At 31.6% G+C, this 21,793-nt stretch overlaps 1 protein-coding gene across 1 annotated transcript; it reads left to right on the top strand.

Moving 5' to 3' along the window:
- The first annotated feature begins 12,994 nt into the window (after positions 1 to 12,994).
- On the top strand, positions 12,995 to 14,603 carry LOC109018168 (auxin-responsive protein IAA29-like). Its single transcript, XM_019000347.2, has 4 exons — positions 12,995 to 13,389; positions 13,482 to 13,729; positions 13,838 to 13,934; positions 14,366 to 14,603. Exons 1-4 carry the CDS (start codon positions 13,100 to 13,102, stop codon positions 14,415 to 14,417), a joined length of 687 nt encoding a protein of 228 aa, XP_018855892.2. The 5' UTR covers positions 12,995 to 13,099; the 3' UTR covers positions 14,418 to 14,603.
- Positions 14,604 to 21,793: the final 7,190 nt, after the last annotated feature.

The raw sequence follows: 21,793 nt of genomic DNA, 5'->3' as shown, positions 1-21,793 counted from the left end.
CGTGGATCATAGAAAATCGAAGATCCTTATATTTAATGTTTCATGTTAAAATATTTAATATGTGGTATCAGAGTGACAAGTTATAGATATTTTATGATCTCAATAAAATATATAGTAAATAAATGTCTATTTGATTTTATATGTACCTTCGTGTGTCTCTCGATTTTTTTATCATGTCTTGGTTGACTATAAATAATGTGTGTCCTTTCGGTCTCATAAATAAATTTACGATGGCGTTTGAGAATTTCAAGTGACTGATTTCGGTTCTCAAATGAAAATTTTCGCAATGATATTCATATCTCTGTTTCGAATTTTTGCTTGAGTTTTATTTTCCTTTCCTTTTGTTTGTATTGTGTTTGTGTTCAGTCGAAGAGAGAGAGGTAGGAGCCACCGTATGGGTCAACAGTGGGCAGCATGGAGGTGGTCGGAGTGCCCTTGTTACTACTCCAGGATGGAAGAACTCTGCCACTGCTGTAAAGGCCCTTTCGATTTGGTGGCTTGATCTAAGGTGAGTTTTTGAAAAATAAAACTATGAGGTATAGTGTTTGGCACCGCAAGGAGGCTAAGAATCTCCTCGTCGATGCCTCTATGATGGCGGTGCAGAGGGCTTTAAAGCCCAATGGCCACAACCATGATTTTGATAAACTAATAGAGAAAGGAGGTGGACAACGGCGGCGGGAGGAGGTGGGGGATGCCATGCCGACCTCTCCTCACTGGCGACGCCCGTAGCTGTGCCAAATCAGTGGATGGAAAACTAACAGGTGCAGTAGCTGTTTGAGGGAAGAAGAAAGGTGGAACAGGTAGGGTTTTCTTCAACTAGTTAAGGGTCGTGGGCCGATTGTGGATCATTGGGTTTTGGCCCAGTCCAAGAAAATAAAAGAGGGAATCATGTATACGGGCCAGCGTAGTGGGCCATAAAACTGGCCCAGCCCAATGGCAGAAACAAGAAAATAAAAAGCAACTGAATGGGTTGGGGCTAGCACAATGGGCTACAACTATGGTCCAGTCCAGAAGTAAAATAAAAAAAAAATGGAAAGAGAGACCAAAGAGTCAGGCCTGTACAGTAGGCCTGACCGAGATCAAAGGGTCACGTGTGAACCGACCCACGATATAACAAATGAACCGGGTTTTGGCCCGAGTTATTGGACCGGTCCGGTTAGGACCCAAGCCATTTAGATTATAATATAATATTATTATTTTATAATATTATTTAAAAAAATGGAAAAAATAATTATTTCTTTCTCTTCTCTTTCAAAGCATGTGCTATATTTTTTATTAAATTTATAAATTATTTAAAGTTTAATTAGGGGTATTAGTTATAAAATTCTTAATTATGAAGAAGGTTGAATTAATTGTTACATATCAAACTATAGGAGTTTCTTAGTTTTGTGCATAATGGTTTACTCCAAAACCATTATTACTTCATTAAAGTAATGATATATGAACATGATGGTAACATGGTTGTTAGTTAGATACAAATTTATTTTATTAATTTGTATGAAAAAGCAACTATATCTTTTGAAAAATCAAGGAAATAATGGTCACGAATGTGTAAGATCTGTATCAATTGAATTTTGAAATAAATAAGGGCATATGAAGGTTTAGGTGTCTGAAACATAAGACTCGATTCAAAGGGAAGGGTAAACTTTTTTTTCTGTATAAGTTTCGAATAAGATCTTATACATGATTATATATTTTTTGAGATTAGACTCAAATGCAAATGGTCATCTTTATTTTGTCTATATAAGTTTCAAATCAAACTCTATAAAATGTTGATACTTATTTTGGTGGTTGAACTCGAGCACAAATGTTCAAATTTCAATTTGTTTCAAAGTGTCATTTACGTTGGCTCCATTAATCTTCTAATAGAACTTTTATTTGTCATATCTTCATAATAATGTTTTTCCTAAAACAATTTCATTTTCACTTATAAGGCATGTGCTGGAACCAAATGAAAAATGATTTATAAAATTTTTTTACAATTTTTGGCATAAAATTTGAAACATAATTTGTGACAAAAAAGTTTGGAAAATATTTCCAAGAAAAGTTGTATATGTCAGTAAATAAAATATTTTCGACATTTAGATTTTTTTAATCTCAAGATATGTGTTGATTTATATAAAAGGAAAACAAATCAAACATATTAAGAAAATATAGTACAAGGAATAGAGAGTTTCTTGAGATAATGCATATAGACTCATGTAAACTTTTTTCTCTATAATATTATATAGATAGAAGTATTTCATTACTTTTATATATGATTTTCATGGTATGAATGTATCTATCTGCTACATGAAAAGTCTCAAACCGTTAGTAATTCTTGAGGTACTTCTCATGGGAAGAAATTGCAGTTAAATTGAATTGTAAAAATCATTGAATTGAATTGAAGTAGTGTCATGAAAAAATATTAAGAGTTGAGCCATAACCCTAGCCTATTTCATTAACTTCTTGAAAAAATGTGTAGTAAGATTTTTAAATACAATCTTATATATCTTAGATTGTGTTTCTAGTTAGTAATTTCAAAGACTTATTTTGAGTTGTAGAGTGATATTATACCTAATTTAAAGTATAAACATATATGAATAGTCAATCTAAAGTAAGACTTTCCAATCAAAATAAAGGAAAATTAGATCGTATAACAGTTAATGGATACATTATTAATTACTCAGGAAGACTCAAATGATTTAGATTGTATTGTCTCTATTCATAGTTTGAATTTTGAGGAAATTAAAATTTCAAATTCCTTATGGTTGGCAAAATCAGTAAGTGTATACAAACTAGAGATATGATTGTCGTGGAGTGTATTCTTGTACTTCAAAAATGATTGTAATTTTTTCTGATTATCTCAATGATAATATAGACCAACAAGCAAATGATCATCTACCTCATCAGAGAAACACCGCTGAAGAATTAGTCATGGAGATATCAGAACATGTAACTTTATGTAATCTTCTTGATTTGCTATTTAGTTAGGCTACGTGGTGTATTTTCAAATTTTGAATTTGACATAAAAACAAAATGAAAGTTTACATATGTTTTCACAAATTATAGAAATAAGTGATTCTATAAAAAATCGATATATAAAAGAGTGATTGAAATCTATGAATCATTGTAAAGTCTGTAATTTCGTCTAAATTATCTGAAATGTATAAAAAATCAAATGTAAATGGATTTTGGAGATAAAACCCTAACTTTAAAGGCAATGTTGAACGATGTAAAGTCATACTTACAATTAAGGATTTTACCTAGAAATGAGCATTGATTAGAAAGAAAGATTTTCTAATAAACTTGAAATGACTCATTCAGGATTACTATAACATTAGTAACTCATTACGATTTAGAATTACATCAATTGGATGTGAAAATAATTATAAAGTGAAAGTTTGAAGTCTACGAGAAACAAATCAAAGGACTACTTAGAAAAAGTAAATTTTTTTTGAAAAATGGTATATGAAATTTGATAATACCAATACTATTTTTGAACTTATTGTTAATGTATATACCCGAAAGTTAGTGTGAGTATATTTGCATTTATGGTAATGTATGTATTTGACTTTTTAGCATGTATAAATCATGGTTTGTAGTGTGACCGCTACGTTTGGGTAGTGAGAATATCTGAGAAGTGTTGAGAATATTTGTGAATAGTTATGAGTAGAGATTGAAGTGGGTTTGTGGGTCCCATTGAGAGTATTTTGAATTGTTTGGATATATGAAATATGTAGTTAACTTTTGGATAGATAATTGAAAAAGATGTGAGTCCCATCGATGATTAATTTTTTTTAATGATGATTTTATTTATATATAATAGTGATAAATATTATAGTAATTTTATTTTTTATTTATATATAATAGTAATAAATATTATAATAATTTTATTTTTTATTTATATATAATAGTGTAAATATTATAGTGATTTTTGGAGAGATTTTGGTACGAAGATGGTTCACTGTGTTTGGCATGTGGAGTATTTTCATCTGTACTAGAATACTTAGAAAATGTTAAGATATCTTCGCTACCCGAACGTAGCTGTCTCTAAAAAACTTTAAAAATGAAATTTAATAATAAGACATCATTTTTAATTGAATTTTAATACCAAGACGAATGCTGTTAGGATTGTCTTAGTATATTTGGATAAAGTTTTGAAAGACTTTGCAAGCTTATTGGTCAATAGATGCTTTAAAAATAAAATATGACATGCTCAATATTTTTTAAAGTTCTCGAATTGATTATGTTGTTAAAGAAATTCTGTATATGATTGTTATAAGGAATTTGATGATTGCACAAACTTGTATAAAGTTGAATATCAATTTTTCAATTGGCATCCTTGGTTGTTGTTAAAGTAACCCAATGATATTTGACTTAAAAGCTGTGAAAAAAGTACAAGGTTATTTGCAACAAATTAAAGACTATATTATTGCCTTAAAAAAAATTGATGCTCTTACGGTAATTGGATATTCAAATTCTATTTTGTGAGATCACTCTAAATGAACATACGCAATATGGTTAATTTTCTGTAATAATCCCATGAACGGAATATATTATTTTGTGGGCATACGGGCCAAGTGAGGGAATGTAAGAGTTTTATTAAAACTAGGGCTGCAAACGGTCCGGTCCGGTCCGGCAATGGACCGAATATTTTCGGTCTATCATTTTTCCGGATCGGACTGGACCGAACACCCAAAGGGACCGGTCCAGTCGGTCAGGTCTTTTTTTTTTTTTAATTTTTTTAATTTTTTAAATAATTAATAAAAAAATTATTTAAAATATTAAATTAAATTAAGTGACTTATTAATGTGGATTATGTAACAAACTCAATAAAAAAAATATTTTATATGGTCAATGATAATAAATTAGATGAAAATTATATTATTAATTTATATAATTACTATATAATTAACTAATTGATATTATATATTTATTAATGCATAGAATATTAACAAATGTTAATAACATATTTAAAATTTTATATTGTTAATAGTGATAGGTTAGATGAAGATATATATAAAATATTGTTAATTTATAGAATATTAACAAGTATTAATAATATATTTAAAAATTTATGTTGTTAATTGTACAATTATTATATATAAAATATATATTTTTTATTTTTCATTAGGTACAGTCCGATCTAGTCCGGTCCAAAAAAACCCTAGACCGTGGACCGGACCGAAACTGTCGGTCCGGTAGGTTCGACCGGACCGTTTATCACTCATAATTAAAACTCTATGTTTCACACACTCACATCTTAATGGGTTTAGACTAGTTCAAATATTGTCACTTAATTAATGAGTCATAGTAGGACAATAATACGTTTATTCTAGTACTCATAGTTGGACACGAATGTCTCTAAATATCATTATGGTCATAAATCTATAAATGACACTGAGTGGTTAAGGGTTCTCACCTATAATATTATTGTGCCTCTAACTATTGGAAGACACTCAGTTGTAAAGTTGTTAGGGTGATTATTCTCTTATAGTTAAGTTAAATTCTTTATCAATTTGAGATGGATGAAAGTATATTTTTTTAAGTATTATTATTTATTATCGTAGATAAAATTAAAGATCCTTATATTTAATATTCAAATATTTAACAAGAGAGCTGACTGTTTAGAGAGAGGTTTTCAGTTTTGTAGAAGAAGCTACCGCTTCAAATGGGGAGGGGCTATATATATAGTCCTTTCAACTGCAAACCCCAACTCGCCTTAAAGGCCGCCAGTCATAAAAATCCCTGGAGTGGCTTAATAGGCAATTTATAATCCCCAAGCATATGAAAGAGGAGTGCCGACCATTGACACCCTTTTATTATGGTCTAAAAGGCGATTTCGGGAGCAACTCTTTAATTACATGGTCAAATATATACATGACTGAATTGAGTAATAATTGGTGAATGCAGAATGTATAATAATAATATATGATCAATGCTATCATACTTTATAGTGTGTAACTGCGCATTAATGATCATTAGGTAGGTCGGTGGGTACAAGACGATTATAGTTCATTTATGTGGAAATCAGAGAAGGAAAAAGGTGTTGTAATATAGCATTAGGGTTGCAGAGGATATTAAGATACGGTTTGGATTCATAATTCATCTTAACTCATTTTATTATTATTCATTAATTATTTGAGAAATTTATTCGAACAATTATAAATATTCCAGAACTCTACTTTATATATTTATCATTTTCACACTCTAGACTCTAGAGTTTAAATAAGAACTCTAGAGCATCTTAATCATAATGAAATCCTTCTAACTATATATGGTTCTATGCATTGCATGAATATTGGTTTCATGCAAGCAGTGGCAGATCAGCTAGAAAATGAGAAATCTAAGATGAATTTTGAATTTGTAAAGGTCACCCAAGAGTCGAGTTAATAAGTTTCCTATCCGATGAGCTAATCTCAAAAGAAAAACCCATCTTCGATCAGTACAGATTGTAAGCTGCAACTTGGCTGCAAGGCTGAATGAAGAAGAGGAATGCTGAAGACAGGACTAACGACGGAATTTGTAAATTAGTCGTAAACTCATAAATGAAATACATAAAAATAAACTCATAAATTTATGTTATTTAATGTGATATATTAGATTATAAAAATAATTTATTAAAAAATAAATGTAATGAATTTTATAAAATCATGTCAGCTCTTGAAATTATTTTTATATAATAACTTTATGATTATAACGTTTCTTTTTTTTTTTTTAACACTTGACTTGTGAGGTGCTCACGTGTTCAAAGTTTATATATAGTCACGTCACACGTAATGCCTAGCCAACGAGATGCTAACTTCGGGTTATAATTTCCCATAAATAAAAAAAAAGTTGATAAAATGATATTTTTAAGATAAATATTTTAGTCATGCATAAATTTTATAAAAATAAATCTACAAGCTAACAAGATGTAATATAGCATATTATATTATAGTTTGGTTGTGTTTGGATGTTGAAGTGAGTTGAGTTGAGTTGAGTTGAGATGATAAAATATTGTTAGAATATTATTTTTTAATATTATTATTATTTTGAGATTTGAAAAAGTTGAATTGCTTATTATATTTTGTATTGAAATTTGAAAAAGTTGTAATGATGAATTAAGATGAGTTGAGATGTAACCAAACTCACCCTTAAAAGTGTTGATTTTGAAAACCTATTGCCGATTTGAGAGTCGAGATCTCAAATTTGTGATGTTGACCAAGTCTAGTCCAATTTGCATGCCGCTAATAAAATCAATGGTGGACAAAGAATAGACCAAAACCAAAGAATGAAGAGGAATCTAAGGATAATATATATTATATATTCGTCATTTTTTTTTAAATTAAATGATTGAGATTTCTCACGTAAAGACGTAGTTATCATTTTTACATTTTTAATTTGTAAATTTACTATATTTTTCATATTTTTTTTAAAGTGATAAAACCGCAACAAAACATCTAACTGTTTTAATATATATTTATATACATATATATATATTCCTCTTTTAAAAATCAAAATGGCCTATGAAATTCTAAAGTGGGTTATGAGTAGTATGGGTAGACTGTCATGTCCAATAATTGAAAAGCTTCAGCGTCTGTGTATAAATGAAGGAGGCCCAGCCATTAATTAAATGTTTGGTTCATTTATGAGTTTGATTGTGAGGCCGCCAGTTCTATGATTTGAGCAAAGCTATAGGCCACAGCAGGGCTCAGGACTTCACTCATTCATCCCTATATATAAATATATAAACCAAATCTTTCTTGGATTATGACTTGTAGCCTTCAAATCAAAAGTTGGACACTACCATTAAAGATGGTAGCTAGCTTTGATCACATGCAGTGAAAACATATTTTTAAATTCTTGTAAGTAATTATAAGATTAAGTTAATAATAATGATATATATAAATTTTAAATGTATAATTCTCAAATAATTAAATCTTTTGTAAAAAAAAAATGAATCCCATAAAAAAATGTAATAAAGCCTTTTTTTATAAAAGGAGATTTGTGAATTTGTGGCCATAGCATTTTTTTTTATAAATTTTATGTCTGAATTTGAGACTTAAGTAATATGATTTTTAAAATTATACATACAAAAATAGTATGATTTTTACATAAAATTTGTGCAAATTTTGTACATTTAAAACTTATTACTAACATTACTCATAAGTGAAATATTGACAGTATTGTTGGATTCCCAATTATATAGAAAAAAACCATACTATTTTTGTATGTATATTTTTATTTGATTAAAGTGAGTTACTTAAGTCTCAAATTCAGAAATAAGAGTTTAAAAATAAAAAAATGTTTGGCGAGATTTTATAAAAATAAATTTATAAATTAATATAATTTAATATGATATATATTATATTTGTTCTATAATAAAAATAATTTTATAATTTAATATAAAATTATAAATTAATATGATTTAGTATGATATAATTTTATATTTGTTCTATACTAAATTATTATATCATATTAAATCATACTAATTTATAAATTTATTTTTATAAAATATTTTTAGAATTAAATATTTCATAATAGAAAATAGAGGCAAAGATCCCAAAATGGGACCTAAGAAAAGAGTGGCCGACAGTAGGCATTCATTTACATGCCAAAAGAAAACAATTCTAGTTTCGAACAAAACATGGAATAATGGCGAATTAATTGACCCAACAAACCCCGTATATATAAAATCTTGACAGAGTCTCGATCAAAATCAGATTGAAAGTACTTGATAGATGAAAAATAATACTTAAATATCTTATAATTATTTTTAAAAAAATAAATAAATATTAAATTTATATAAAAAAATTAATTTTTAATAATAATTTTTTTTAAAAAAAAATAACTGTACGATATACTCTATAATTACATGTACAATTGAAATCAGTAGGTGAGATATTCAGGTTCACCATCATGGATCCCACCAATAATCCATTCACATTTAACACACAATATCATGCAGAAACAGCAGCAGAAGCTTGTGTGTAATGTATGGCAAAAGCTGGTTTTCTTTTTAGCAAAACTAATTAATTAATTAAAGAAAGACTTGACTGACATGATGGGATAATTTGGAATCATCATTAGCCATCGGATATATGGTCCCCATCGCAATACCATTCTGTCGGGCCCCCCATCTCTCCCACGTGTGCTGCAATTCAAAACCGAACAAGATCTGAGGTATCAAATTGCCCATCTTGAAGACAAATGTGGGAAAAGCAAAGCACCAATCCCGACAAGGAGGACACAAAGTCGCAAATATCATACCAACCAACAACGTTACAGCTTAGGAAGACATTTTCCCTCACGCAATAAGTCTTTATAAATGGTTTAAAGCCAAATATGAAAATGGTTTCTCAATTAGTAGTTAAAGCAGCATGCATGCATTCTCAAAACTGGACCAGACAGTTGAATTTGTTTCAAAGAATCCTGGGTTTATATCGTCCATTTGGTTCCTTCATAAGCAATATTCTGATTCCTTGGAATAAATGCTTTGTTCCCTCCATCATTCATGCACAAGATTTTTCAGCTAATGCTTGAGCAATGAGCATATATATGGAAAAAATCAATCTTTGCTAGCTGCATGATGCTAGTGGATGACGACGACTATAAATTGCTAATCACATTATTTGGAAGAGATCATATATAGGTTTAAGTACTAGACGTATAAGCTTGCATGATATGCTCATGAGTCTGAATAACTAAAAATTGCTATTACTATTTAGGATTCGTTTGGATAGTGAGATGAGATAAATAAAATATTATTTTTTAATATTATTATTATTTTAATATTTAAAAAAATTGAATTGTTTGTTATATTTTATATGAGAATTTGAAAAAGTTATAATGATAACATGAAATGAAACGAGATGGATTGAGAGTATTTCTGTATCTAAACAGAACTTAAATTACCACTTAATACTACCTGAAACATTTATGCGAGCATTAATAAATAGAAAAATTATATACAACAACTCTATATCAAACACTTATTTTTATTTATTTTTTATTATTTATTTCTCTCAGCAAGCTGTTTGTTATGTAGAATTACTTAATAGAAAAACTCTAATAAATATTATAAGGCTAACTTTATATGTGTATCTTTCTCTGATATTTCACTTGAAACTCTTAAATTTGGATACGTACTCGAGAGGATAGTAATCGGACATGACATTAATCGCTATGGTACACATAAACCTACATCAAATAGTAAACTGACAGAGGAATTAGGAATTTATTGGTCCATGCATGTGGTCCTTCGATCACTCAGGGTTGGACCGATACTGGGACTAATCGTATTGATTAAGATCAAATGGCTGGCTAGCGTGTGAGAATGTGGGTGCACCACATATTTGCCTGGTGCGGGTTCAACGGCACTGAAGGTGTCTGGCTCGTGGGTTTGCCGGGAGGTTTCCTTTCAATCGTCCTCCAGCTGCTGACACCAACTGAGTTTGTGATTTGGTTCAAGGGAGCAGAGTTGGGACTGTTGGAAATTATGTTTTATTTTTTTCCTTTTACGCACGTAGGTGAAAGAGGGACCATACAACTATATATATACATATATATATATATATATATATTCGAATATTGCATACATATATATATATATTTGTACATGAATATAGTAAGCATCAAAGCATAACAAATACAAGGCACGTAGGAAACATGTCAGATCGATGTGTACGCTATCTTTGTAACATTAGAATCTTATTATATCGATGACATTTCTAAAAAATAACAAAATTAAGCAAAAAGAATATGTTTTTTTTTGTTTAAATTAATAACTTCTGTAAGACCTCGTTTGGATATAGAAATAATTTCATCTCATCTCATCTCATTATTACAACTTTTCTAAATTCTTACACAATATATAATAAATAATTTAATTTTTTCATATCTCAAAATAATAATAATATTAAAAAAATAATATTTTAATAATATTTTATTCAATTTTCAACTTTCATTAAAACTATCTCATCTCTTCTCATTATCCAAACGGAGCAAAGTCTATGTATAGTAGTCCATGATCCACATCAGCATAACTTAATTTTTTTTTAAAAAAATAATGAATATTTGAATAAATTAAAAGATTCAAAAAATAGTAAAATATGGGTTTTTCTACCAAATAAACTTTTTTTTAATGGAAAATAGACTTCATTTTATTTAATGAAACTGAAGTTACAGCTGTGACTAATAAATACAAGAAAAAACTCATATTACAAGTCAAACTAGTCATCTATTTAGGACTTTCCCGCACACAACTTTCTTTTGTGACGGATATTGTCTTAACTTCTATAAATTCTCTAATGACAAAAACCTTATAAGATATGAAACTCTGTAAGAACAAAGATTTCAATTCCGGTTTGTTTAAGAATATAACACTTTGTAAAAATAAGATAACCAGCCTTCATCCTCCAAAGGAGGAGCTGAAAAACCATCCCTCATCCTCCAAAGAAGGAGAGGGTTCTCTTGCTATAGACAACAAGTCTAATGATGTATTTCTTTTTATTTTTTCCTAACACAAGCAACAAAACAAACAAACATAGGAAAAATCGAGAAAATAGAAATACAACAAAATAAAAACTTAAAATACACTTAAAATTGAAAAAATATTGAGCAAAGAGGCTTTAACGGTGCGTGAACGACACGTGCCATGCTAGGAGTGTGTCAAACTGTCGATCCTGAAGCTACCGAGATTGTTAGCTCCAAAAAAGTCGCTAGTGGCGATAGTAGAGTCCTCTATATGGTGGTGTGCAGAGGCCACACGCGCACTTTGACCCGTGAGTGTGGACCACGCGCTTCTCCTTTTGGAGAAATATTTGGTAGTCTGAAAGATTGGCGGCATTGGAATCCTGCGATAAGGCGCGTGGTGGTCGCTGGCCATCGTAAAACAGCAAACACCATTTCTCTCTACTTTGACTGGAAAAAAAAAAAAAAAAAACAAAACTAAAATACCGAGTCAAAAATTAAACACTTGAAAAACTGCATCAGGAAGGAGGGAGGGGCCAAACTCTGAGGTGGTTTTCGATTTGTGTTTCTACTTTCAAGAGCTCTAGAAATATTTAGGGCCGGCGCTTGCAGAAACTACGCAAATCGGTTCATTGGACCAAATAAACTTGAATCCTATTAGTAATCTGGATGATAATTATTTGGTAGAAAATTCATTGATAATGACGACCAGTATAACACGTAGGTAGCAAAAGCAGGAAGTCAAGCTAGCCTCATCAATCTAAAATAGAAGGTGTAAGTTAAGTAATCCAATCAGAGGGCGGAGTAATTAAGGAGATGTCGAAGACTTTGGGTACAAGAATTTTTAAGGTGGGAATTAAGGGCCCACCCGGCTCCGTCGTTTTGACTATCAGACAGTGAGAAATCAAACGGTATATCTCAATGGAATCAGAGATGCATGCTGATGCTTCCAAGTAATCCATTAGTGGGCGTGCATACATACAGATAGACAACACCAAGAAAGAGCTCTGTAGTTTCGGCCAGGTTACATTGGAGTGTAGACAAAACCCTCGCTCTCTCTCAACACAACACTGTAACATTAACTGTTTGGGATAAGACTTAAAGCATCTGCGTTCCTGCATATTTCATTGACAACAAATTAAAATTAATGCCTTGTATTTATTTAAAAAAATATATTAAAATTTTAAAAGATTGGATAAGAATCCATTGGCAGTGCAAGAACGTTTGCGATTTTTCGTCATCTAAAATTACAGTGAAATCGCAAAAGATACGAATAAATATCTGATTTTCCCCCTCCTCCACAATCTGAAGAAAAGAGGAACAATCTTAATGCGCGTGGGTTGATCTAAGGAGGATGGTGTTCAGTGTTGCGAGTTAAGAAAACAAAAGAGCAAAGGAACAGCCGGGCAACTGGGTCGGCCAAAAGTGGAGCACTGATGCGGACCGTTAGTCTTTGTTTCCAACACCCTGTCCCACGCCCGCCCAACCCGGGATCACTCTCTCTCTCTCTCCCCCTCCCTATTAAAAGCTTCACAGGGAAAAGACCCCCAGATTTCTTAGACGTCAAACTCGTACACCGACTTTTTCTTTCACACACGCTCACCCTTGATCTTTGGTTCTTTATTTTATTGGGGCAGGCGGCATTTTTGTTTTGTCATTTTACATGGAGCTTCAACTGGGTCTCGCTCTTCCAAGCAATCCCACCCAAGGGTTCGATTTAAATTTCTATGGCTGCGAGTCTAAGGAGGGAATGGTTTCTGACTCTTGCTACCAGGATACTAATGACATCAACGACAAAAAACGTGGTTTTGATCAAACCTCCTCCGAGAATGCCGCTGATAGCGCCACCGCCGTGCCTCGAACGCTGTCTTTGCTGCTTTGGAATAACCATCCGAACGAGGAAGACGACTACCCCAAAGACCTCGAGAATCACTCCTTTTTCACTCCGAAAGAGTACGTATAGTCTCTCTCGATCTCCTCTATTCATGTTTGGTATTTAATTTTCTTCCGGGGTATGAAGTTGTTTGATTGATTTTGATATACAGAGATGACGGAGACGGAGATGGCCTGGTGGGGTGGCCGCCAATTAAATACTCGCGGAGGAATAAGAGAGTTTGCGACGAGAACAACGGGGCGGTAGTGGAGAATGGGTATGGCTGCGGAGGCAGAGGATCAAACTCGACGTACGTGAAGGTGAAGATGGAAGGAATTCCAATAGCAAGAAAGATCGATTTAAGTCTCCATCAATCTTTTGAGACACTCACAGAAACCTTGATGGACATGTTTGGGCAATGTAAGTATAATCCAAGTTTGTTTGTTTGTGGGGAATATGTAAAACGAGGAACAGTGAAGCAGGGGGGGGATTGACATGTTCATTAATTTTCTGGTTTTGATATTCAAGGGTGGTTGGAAACGGGCCATAAAGATTCAAACGAGTACAAGCTTGTTTACCAGGACTGGGAAGGAGACTGGCTATTTACCCAAGATGTATCTTGGAGGTAAGAGTGCACGAATTTAGATCCAAGACCATTAAACCATAAAAAAAAATAAAACAAAAAGGTCCCAAGTCTATTTAACATTTTAGATCCGATTTGGATTGAGAGAGTTGAGATCATCTCGTATATTATTCATAAATTTCATCTCAAATCTCACTGTCATTTACAAACTATCTCGACTCATTTCTGAATCTGGCGTGATAAATAGATTGCAAAACCAAGTCCAACAAGATAGTCAATTTATTGCCAGTTAAGTTGGATTGATTTGAAAATTGGATGGGGATTTTTTATATATATTTTTTATTCGAGCATTTTTTTTTGTAATTTATAGAAAGACATAGGTATAGGAACTTGGATGTCACGATATTATATTGTTTGAGGCAGGTAAACTTTTTCCCCCTCTCTAAAGTCCAGAAAAATTCTTGGTTTTGCAGGACTTTTATTCGGTCTGTACAACGTCTGAAATTGATGAAGAGCAGCGGTTGATTGAGTGAGCTGTAGCTTTCATTTCCTCCGGGTTTTGGTACATCAACCTTAAAAGACTCAATGCATGCAGTTCCCTTTTGTATGACTTTTGGATGACCATGTAAATATGGTTTATGTTGTAGAACAACAACATCCTAACTAGTTGTATAACATATGGATAACCATTTGCCCCAAAATTGAAAAAAATTATATATATATATATATATATCTTATAGTTAAATTTATTTGGAATTTCTATCCTTATGAATAATTACATGGAATTTCTTTTCAATGAATATTATTGATGATCCCCCAACTGCCATAGGGAGATCCCCACCCCCAATCCCCTTCCTCAAGAGCATGTTTTTTTTTTTTTTTTTTTAATTTTTGTTTTAGGGGGAGAATTAATTGGGGGGTGAGAATCAATAAATATTCTTAGGAATGTGATATCTGGGCATTTATGCTCTTCGTAAATACAATATTTAAATTTATATTTGGAAAGGACTGTGAATATGATGGGATTTCCAGTAAGAGAAATGAAATTAAGTTTGGTTAGTTCCTATATTAATTATATGAATCTTCCACATTATTTATTCTTCCCAAAATATCTCTACATTTTTCTTTAAACTGGAAAAAATTCTTTTAAATATATTATATTTTTATTTCAACAAGTAAAAAAACTGGAAAAAAAATGAAATTGTAACATAAAAATCCTCTTGACCAAATAATAATGTAAAAGAAACCTAAACAAGTTTTTTTTTTTTTTTTTAAAAAAAAAAAAAAATTAGACATTCCAAGTGGGGGTGGGAATGTGTATTTCCAGCCACCTAATAGAAGGAAATTCACATTTCCTTAAAACGAGGTTGGGATGGGAATCTACTTAAATCCATACAAACAATTTGAAGATTTCTTAATTATCTGTATCCAGATTGTTTATAAATTAGTAAAGGTCAGATTGATTAGTGGAATAGGATCTTACATTAATGGATTAGTCATTCCATAGTTTGGTTCTACTTTATTGCCGAGGAATGAGTATTCCTTAATTTTTTTGAAAAATCGTAGAAAAACTGGCGAGGTGGATCGAAGCTCCCTCATATCCGCGACCACCATGCACTGTACTCATTATAGTTGGCATAGGCCACCTTGTTGTGACCACGGGAGTGGACAAGGCCACCTACCTGTAAGGGCCACAAGAGTGGTTGAGCCTGTAAAACATTTAAAAGAATAAAATCTTTTACCTCAATCATTTGAGTTTGAGAATTGAAAAGCGATAGTAGAGATTTTTTTGTAGAGAATGTACTTAATAGTCTTTTGTGTTCAAACTTTATGGGATGAGTCTAATGAAAAATACAAGCCTCTTTATATAGGCAAGACTAGCGATCATTACTTATTACTCCTACAACTTTTGAACTACTCTCATTATTTCATCTATAAAACAATAGCGAGGATTAACCACTTTATTTATTAAGAGCAATTACATATACTTGATAGATGAAGTGAATCACCTTAGGGAAGACAAATGGTTTTATGGGAAAACCAAAAGTCTAACATTCTCTCACTTGGTTCACTTAATAGGTAAAGTTGAAATGATAAAAAATAAAGTCATCAATTCTGTCAAGGTATCATATACACGAACCATGGCGGTATTTCTTTCTATAGTGAGCATCTTCCTTCCATGCGTCACAATACATGGTATCCCTTGAAATACTTTATGAACAACTAATAAAATTCATTTGGATCCAACTTAATCACCCAATGGATATAATGAATTCGTTACTTTATGCGCAAAATTGAAATTAAATTCAACTTTATTTTTTGTAGAATATATAGCAACATGAGAGAGATTACCCTTTAAATAGGCCCATACGATCTACATGACCCTGAAGTTATTTTACGGTAAACCTTTGGTCATTGGATCGGCTAACATCAAATATGTACTGGTGTGCTCAATATACACCACATTACTTTTTATGTTCTCTCTCACACTTAAATACTTTATGTCGATATGCTTACTTCTGCTTCCGCTCTTATTGTTCTTTGAGAAGAACATTGCAGCGGTGTTATCACAAAAAATCTTTATTAGTCTTTGGATGGAATCGAAAACTTTAAGATCAGAAATAAAATTTTCAACCACATGGCTTGTGTCATTGCTTCATAGCACACAATAAATTATGTCTCTATAGTAGACGTAGCAACTATAGATTGCTTCATATTCTTCCAAGATATAGCTCATTTAACAAAAATAAAGATATGTCTAGAAGTAGGCTTTCTGGTGTCTACACAACTGGCAAAATCTGAATCTGAATAGCTAACTACTTGCAAATTTTCTATATGCCTGTCGATTAGCATGTAGTCCTTGGTTTCTTGCAAATACCGTATCACCTTCTTTGCAGCTATCCAATGTTGAAGACCTGGGTTACTTTGATAGCGATCCAATAATCCAACTGCTAGACATATGTCTAGACAAGTGCAAATTTAAGCATACATCAAGCTACGTACCCACTGCAGATGCATAAGGCACACTTTTCATCTACTCTTGTTCCAATACATATTCAGGTGATTGAGCTTTATGAAAATTTATCACCTTTGATTATGGGAGCTACAGAGGCTTTACAATCTTTCATACCGAATCTTTGTAAAAATTTTTCAATGTAGGCTTTTTGAGACAGTCTTAAACCTCTTTGTTTCTTATCTTTGTGAATCTCGATGCCAATGATATAAGATGCTTCACTCATATCCTTTATTTCAAAGTTTTGGGAGAGAAATTGTTTAGTATCATGTAATAAGTCCAAATCACTGCTTCCAAGAAGAATATTGTCTACATATAGGACGAGGAAAATGTATTTGCTCCCACTGACCTTAAGATATATACATTGATCAACAAGATTCTCGATAAAATCGTATGAGATAACAATCTTGTGAAACTTTAAATACCATTGACGGAAAGCTTGTTTTAGTTCATAAAGAGACTTCTTCAATTTGCATACTTTCTGACTGTCATCATTGAAACTTTGGGGTTGTTTCATGTATACCACTTCATCAAGATTCCCATTAAGAAAAGTCATTTTCACATCCATTTGATATAACTCTAAATCAAAATAAACTACTAAGGCTATGATTATCCTCAACGAATCCTTTTTAAAGACTGGAGAGAATGTTTCATGATAATATATGCATTTCTTCTGAGTGAATCCCTTAGTGACAAGTCTAGCCTTATATCATTCGACATTACCAGAAAAATCTCGTTTGGTTTTATAAACTTATTTGCAGCCAACTGTTGTTGCCCCTTCTGGTAATTAAAGGAGATCCCAGACTTGGATTTTATAAATGTGTTTTAACTCATTCCTCATGGCTCCAACCAAAATATAGATTTATCTCCACTCACAGCTTGTGAAAACTTAATTGGGTCTTTGGAAGTCCAACATCAAAATCAGACTCAATTAGGTATACAATGTAATCATTTGGAATAACAAGTTTATGTATTCTTGAGGATCTTCTTAGAGCCACTATTTTGTCATTTGGAGATGACTAAATTGGCTTAGACTGTAAATGCGGAATAACTTCAGGTTGTACCTCATTTATGAGAACATGTTGTTCTTGAATTGGTGTGGCCGCATGATCTTACAATCTATTTTGCCTTAAGACAACTGTTTTTTCTCCAAAAGAAGGCAAAGTAGCATGTTCAGGTGTTTTCTTAAAAATGATCTTTTGAGGATCCACACACCCACTAGGTTCAACATTGTCAAGAAACCTTGCATTTTTAGATTCGACAATTCTAGGGATATGACTGGAATAATAAAACCTGTATCCTTTGGAGTTATTTGGATACCCAATAAAAAGACCGCTAGTTGTCCTTGAGTCTAACTTCTTTATGTTAGGATTTTAAATCCTAACTTTAGTCGGACAACCCCATATGTGTATATGATTTAAGTTAGGTTTCCAACCTTTCCACAACTCAAAAGATATTTTAGAGACAAACTTGGATGAAATCCTATTCAATATATACACTGCAGTTTTAAGAGCTTCACTTTACAAAGAAAGTTGCATGTTAGGTTTACTAATCATGCTCCTTACCATATCCATTAGCGTACGGTTCATTCTTTCTGTAATACCATTTTGTTGTGATATGCCAAGCATTGAATATTGGGCAACAATACCTTCCTCCTGAAGGAAATTTTCAAATGGACCATTCATTTGTCTCTGTTTTATGTACTTATCATAATATTTTCCTTTTCTATCAGATCTTAGGATCTTGACTTTCTTTTCACTTTGATTCTCTACTTCTGCTTTATAGGCTTTGAAAGCATCTAATACTTGAGCCTTCTCATTCAGAAGATAGAGATACATATACCTAGAATAGTCATCAATAAATGAGATAAAATATCTCTAACCATTTAGGCAAGGAGTAGGAAATGGTCCACATATATCTTTGTGTATAATCTCAAGAACACTTGAGCTCCTTCTTGAACCTTTAGAATTATTGTTGGTATGCTTGGTTTTTATGCAGTCCACACAATTCTTGAAGTCGATAAAATCGAGGTCCTGAAGGACCCCTTCTTTTACTAACCGTTTCATCTTCTCTATAGAGATGTGTCCTAATCTCTTATACAATAGTAGAGAATATTTTTCATTCAAAAGGTTTCTCTCAATGCCAACTGAATGTAGGGAGAGATAATTCTTCTCAAAATCGAGATGAATATCTAATTTAAACAAATTATCAACTAAAGTTCTAGAACCAACATGAATTTTATTTTTTTAAAACAGTCATAGTATTCTTAAAAATGAAACTGTAACCTTTGATAATAAATCTGGAAACAAAAATTAAATTTCTACTAAATCCTGAAATATAAAGGCATTATTTAAATCCAAAACATATCCCAATTTAATAATCACTCTAAAAACTCCGATTGTAACAACTTGTGAACGCCCTCTATTTTCGATGAAAACCTAAAGTTCACTTGTTGTTGGTTTCCTTTTGTTGAGAAAACCCTGCAATGTATTCACAATATGAATTGAAGAACTGGAGTCAATCCACCATGAATTTTTAGAAGCATCAGTGAAAAGGATTCATGACACACAAGAGAGATAGAGCTACCTTTCTTTTCAAGCCACTCTTTATACTTGATGCATCTCTTCTTTACATGACCCTCTTTCTTGCAAAAGAAGCAGGTCACCTTTTGGACATTAGATCCATTGGATTTTAATGACACATTATGCTTCCTTTTCTTTTGAGGTCCACCTTGGCATTTCTTAGTCTTAACTTTATCATTCACGACCATATTTGCACTTTCAGGTCGATCGTGTTTCATCATTTCCTCTTCTTGCACACACATGGTTAGAAGATCCGTAACTGACTAGTTTTCCTTATGTGTTATAGGAGATCTTGAAAGGTCCATACTCAGATGGCAGTGAGTCAATGATGAAATGGACCAGGAACGGCTTAGATATCTCTATTTTTAAGCCCTTAAGTTGAGAAACAATGTCTCTCATTTCCGTAATGTATGCACGCATACCCTTAGAACTGTCAAAAGCTTTAGTAGTGAATTGACTGATAAGAGTGCTGGCTAAAGCCTTGTCAGAGTGAATAAATTGTTCCTCAATTGCTTGCATTAATTCCTTAATTTTAGCACAGTCACCAATAGAACATTTAATGCAATTATTCATACGAGACTTTTTGAGCATTAGACTTGGGCAATTAGATCGCTTCCACCAGGTGGTTGCTCCACACAGAGTGCATAGTCAAGGTTCATATACCTCAAGGTAAAATGAACCGAATCTTTCCAGTCAGAATAATTAGTGTCATCAAGCATTGAAATAAAATAAACACCATCAGCTAATGATTGTGGAACAATAGTTGCAAAAACCAAGAAAAACATTAATACTATGAATTCAAGTAATTTTTAACCTTCCTGTAGGAAAAAATTGCATAACAACATAAATTTACTTATCTTTATTTATAAGACAAATTATTCTGAATATTAACAAATAAAACTATCAACACTTGTAGGCAAAGACAAATTTTACCTTTAATCTCGAAAATCATTTTCTTATGCTAATTAAATCACAAAAATCAAAGATTTCCTTGTAGAGATAAATAAATCCTTAAAACTTATGATTTAGTTACAATGAGATTCCAAATTTATTTATGTATTCTTTTAAACAATAATGATGTTGTAGCATTACCTTCATTATTCAAAAGAAATACAACTGGACATTTACTAAAATAGGTAAATATCTATTAAATGTAAGTTAACCCAAAAGCCCATCAATATGTATAAAGCTTGAAATTATGCCCAAAGTCAAAACATGCCTTTGAAATCCATTAATATAATTATAAGCACATAACCATCTGGATTTGAATTCAAAGACAAAAACTTAAAAGACGATAGTCAAGCCCATCTTTGAAATCATTAAAGACTCATTATATGAACAAAATTGAAATGCTAATAATTCAAACACAAAGTTGATACCAACTGTAAAACATCTTAAAAGAATAAAGAGATTCATTGGATCTTTTACCTCCAGCCATTTGGGCTTGAGAACTGCAAAGCATACAAAATAGTGTAGAGATTTTTTTGTAGAGAATGAACTTCTAGTCTTTTGTCTTAAAACTTTATGAGGTGAGTCTAATGGAAGACACAAGCCTCTCTATATATGCAAGATTAGGGACCCTTACTTATTACTCTTACAACCTTTGGGCTACCCTTATTATTTCATCCATAAAAAAGTAGTAAGGGTTAACCATTTTATTTATTAAGGAAATTATCTATACTTGATAAATAATATGAATTATCTTAGAGCACCAGCATCGGTCTCATCAAAAGGGAATTTTCATCAAAATTTGATGATTTGGAGGTTAAAATGTGTCATTGGATTCGATATACTATCAAAACTCAAGCTTTGAGCTATAGTACCTTCATCTTCATGTCTACATTTGAAGACCCACTATTTATTCTCTATTCATATTATTTTATTATAAAATGTATTTCTTGCATTTCCTATAATTTGTGTAATGTAATTATTTCATCTTTTCTTTTGAGTGCCTTTTTTACTAACACTACTGCATGGTGGGTGTTGATGCATTTTCTAAACTTAATAATATAAATGACCCGCTGGTTAGTAACAATAATTTAAATATTAAATTAAATTATTAATGTATATATGGTTAGTGTAATTGTAAAATATAAAAAAAATTAAAAATATTATTATTAAAAAATAATATTATATTATTATTTTGATGAAATTAATGACTAATCCAATGTGGAGTTATGGATAAGAAAGTTTTGAATTTATGAAAAATATGTATTTTTTTATCAAATTTTGAATATGAATTTAATGAAATCAATGCTAATGCTCGATGAAGTGAACCACTTTAGAAAATATAAATGATTTTCTAA

The sequence above is a fragment of the Juglans regia genome, chromosome 10, assembly GCF_001411555.2.
Source record: "Juglans regia cultivar Chandler chromosome 10, Walnut 2.0, whole genome shotgun sequence".
NCBI classification, from domain to species: Eukaryota; Viridiplantae; Streptophyta; class Magnoliopsida; order Fagales; family Juglandaceae; genus Juglans; species Juglans regia.
This window is presented reverse-complemented; position numbering and strand designations above follow the sequence as displayed.